Here is a 2673-nt window from a genome sequence, read left to right on the forward strand (position 1 = left end):
TTTTGATGACCACTCCAGAGTTAAATTCAGACTTACAACTCTGAATTTTTTCAGAGTTATGTTGTAAGTCTGGAGGCCACTTCAGAGTTAAATTCAGACTTATAACTTTGATTTTCCCATACTTTCATACTGGTATGTCTTATAAGTCAAGAAGACAACTCTGAATTTTAACTGAGAAAAAGGAGTTCAGACTTGTCATTAGACTTTTATACTGGTATGTCTTACAAGTCTGGAAGACAACTTTGAATTTTAACTGAGGAAAAGGAGTTCAGACTTTTATACTGGTATGTTTTATAAGTCTGACAGACAACTCTGAATTTTAACTGAGGAAAAGGAGTTCAGACTTACAAGTCTGAGGAATGGAAATCCAGACTTTTGCTTATTTAAGTATTTGAAAAAAAATCCCTTTTCATGCGGAAATCAGTTATGTTTACAGGGACAAATGTCAATTAAATAGGCTCATTTGAACCAGTAACGTAAATTGTGTTTACATACATGTTCAGCGTTCAGACTACTAAGTCTGGACAAGAAGCCTCCAGATTTAGTAACTATAGAAAATATGTTAGAGATTTCTAATTAATCTTGGAAATCAGTTAAACTACGAAAACAAGAAAATAAACGTGTAGATGGACATATGTCACTTAAGTAGACCTATTTGAACCGTAAGTGAAAATTGTGTCTAGATACATATTTAAACGAAAAAAATCAATAACCATAGTACAGAAACATGACACGTATTTTCAAAATTACTTATTTATTAGGTATATATAGATGTTAATACTATATACACATTTGCATTTAATAACAAATATTGAGTTTGTATTATATTTGTTATGAGTAGTATAAGAATAAAAGCAACATATTCCCAATCATACCCTCCACTCTATTGGAAACACCCATAATTACACCCAACTACCCATCCTTTTCATAATACGCAATTCTAACCTCTCAACACTCTTTTATTCCTTCACTTCTCACTTCAAACCCAACATTCTCCACCTCCGCACCACCACCACCACCACCGCCACCATGCACCACTCCTCCTCCACCTCCACCTCCGTCCACGGCTTCTACACCTTCCTCACCCAAGGCCTCGACGATCTCTACGCTGCTATCCACTCCCATAACTTCATCACCATCCAATTCCTTCAAACCGTTCTCTCATCCCTTCAATCTTTCCATTCTCAATTGACACTTGTCGTCCAGAAACTCCACTTGCCGGTCGGCGAAAAATGGCTCGATGAATATATGGACGAAACCGCCCGCCTCTGGGAAGTTTGCCACGTCCTCAAGACCGGAGTTTCCAATATGGAGAACTACTACACCGCCGGTGAAAATATCTCGACGGTCGCCCAAAACCACCACCAACTGTCACGACAGGTAAGAGAGTCTGTCGTAATCGACTTTCGGAAGCTTATTGGTTGTGGGTTCAAACTCTGATGGAAAGCTGATTAACATGGGGTGTATGTGTGTGTGTGTGTGTGTGTTTCAGGTTCTTAGAGCCATCAATGGCTGCCAAAGGGAGAGAGTAGGATTGGAGGAAGAAAACAGAAGCTTGATAGAAACAAGAATTCAACCATTGCTAATGAAGTTCGACAAGAATGTATCGATCGAATCCAAGTTCAATGGATTCAATGGGTTTCGAGGAGTTCTTTATGCATTGAAGAACACAAATTCATTGCTTTTGACGATCCTCTTGAGTGGCTTAGTTTACTGTTCTTCCGAAACAAGCTTCTCTTCTTCGAACACAGACTGTTACGATGAAGGTGACCAGCAGGTGGGTTTCGGGTCGGGTTTCATGGCGTCGGCTGCTCGATTACACGAGAGAATGAAGGTGAGCGAAAACGGGCAAACGGGTATCTTGCTTTACGAGTTTCAGATGGCGGGAAACTCCATGGATGAGCTTAAAAGAATGGTGGAAAGGCTGGATTTTGATTTACATGAAAAGGTTGAAAAGCTAAAAAACTGTTTTGGGGCGTTGAAATGTGGAGCTGAGAATGTGATTGTGCAGCTTGATGACTTCTTTGATGAGATTGTTGAAGGTAGGAAGAAGCTCTTGGACTTGTGCACTCACACATAAATAAAATAAATAAACCAGACCAGACAAAACCAGTATATTCTGTTCAAATTCAGAGTCTGAAATAAAAAAACGTACGCGCAAAAAACAGTAAAACTGTTTGTGGGTTTTCGAATTTGGATTAGTATCGTCCTTTTTTCCGTGTTCAAGTTTCACCTTGTTTGACATGGCGAGAAACGACTCGTTTCTTTTCCGTGTGTCTCGGTGACGATATCGACCGATTAGGTTTTGTACATTGTAGACGAACGAATATAAATAGAGAAAATGGTGTTGTTGTTGTTGTTGTTGTTGTTATTTTGTTTTCGAATAAAAAAAAAGAAAAAGAAAAAGAAAAGGTTAAAAATAGAAAGGGAATATGATTCGAGATTACTAAAAGTAGAAAAGAAAACAAGAAGAATATTAAGAATGACAGAAGTAGCTTCGACAGAAAGCTGAATACTTACACTTATTTCGCTAAGGAATTGAAGCACATATTCTTTATGGATCAAAACAAACCAACAGTTTTTCACTACTAATAATAACAACAATACATAGTTGTTTCGCAGTTGCTGAATGGTTTTGTGCAGGATTATTAAGTGGTCAAAATGATTCAAAGA

General features: G+C 38.0%; 1 protein-coding gene across 1 annotated transcript; it reads left to right on the forward strand.

Moving 5' to 3' along the window:
- Positions 1–936: 936 nt before the first annotated feature.
- On the forward strand, positions 937–2298 carry LOC112517456. The gene is made up of 2 exons (XM_025124890.1): positions 937–1380; positions 1493–2298. The coding sequence occupies exons 1-2, from the start codon at positions 1030–1032 to the stop codon at positions 2078–2080; spliced, it is 939 nt and encodes a 312-aa protein (XP_024980658.1). The 5' UTR covers positions 937–1029; the 3' UTR covers positions 2081–2298.
- Positions 2299–2673: the final 375 nt, after the last annotated feature.

The sequence above is a fragment of the Cynara cardunculus genome, assembly GCF_001531365.2.
Source record: "Cynara cardunculus var. scolymus isolate 2C chromosome LG 8, CcrdV1, whole genome shotgun sequence".
NCBI classification, from domain to species: Eukaryota; Viridiplantae; Streptophyta; class Magnoliopsida; order Asterales; family Asteraceae; genus Cynara; species Cynara cardunculus.

What these genes read in the sequence shown, in the direction of transcription:
- LOC112517456 (XM_025124890.1), top strand. Translation starts at nt 1,030, where the DNA reads ATGCACCACTCCTCCTCCACCTCCACCTCCGTCCACGGCTTCTACACC. An exon ending in ACCACCAACTGTCACGACAG is followed by an intron (nt 1,381 to 1,492) that starts GTAAGAGAGTCT and finishes TGTGTGTTTCAG; the next exon opens with GTTCTTAGAGCCATCAATGG.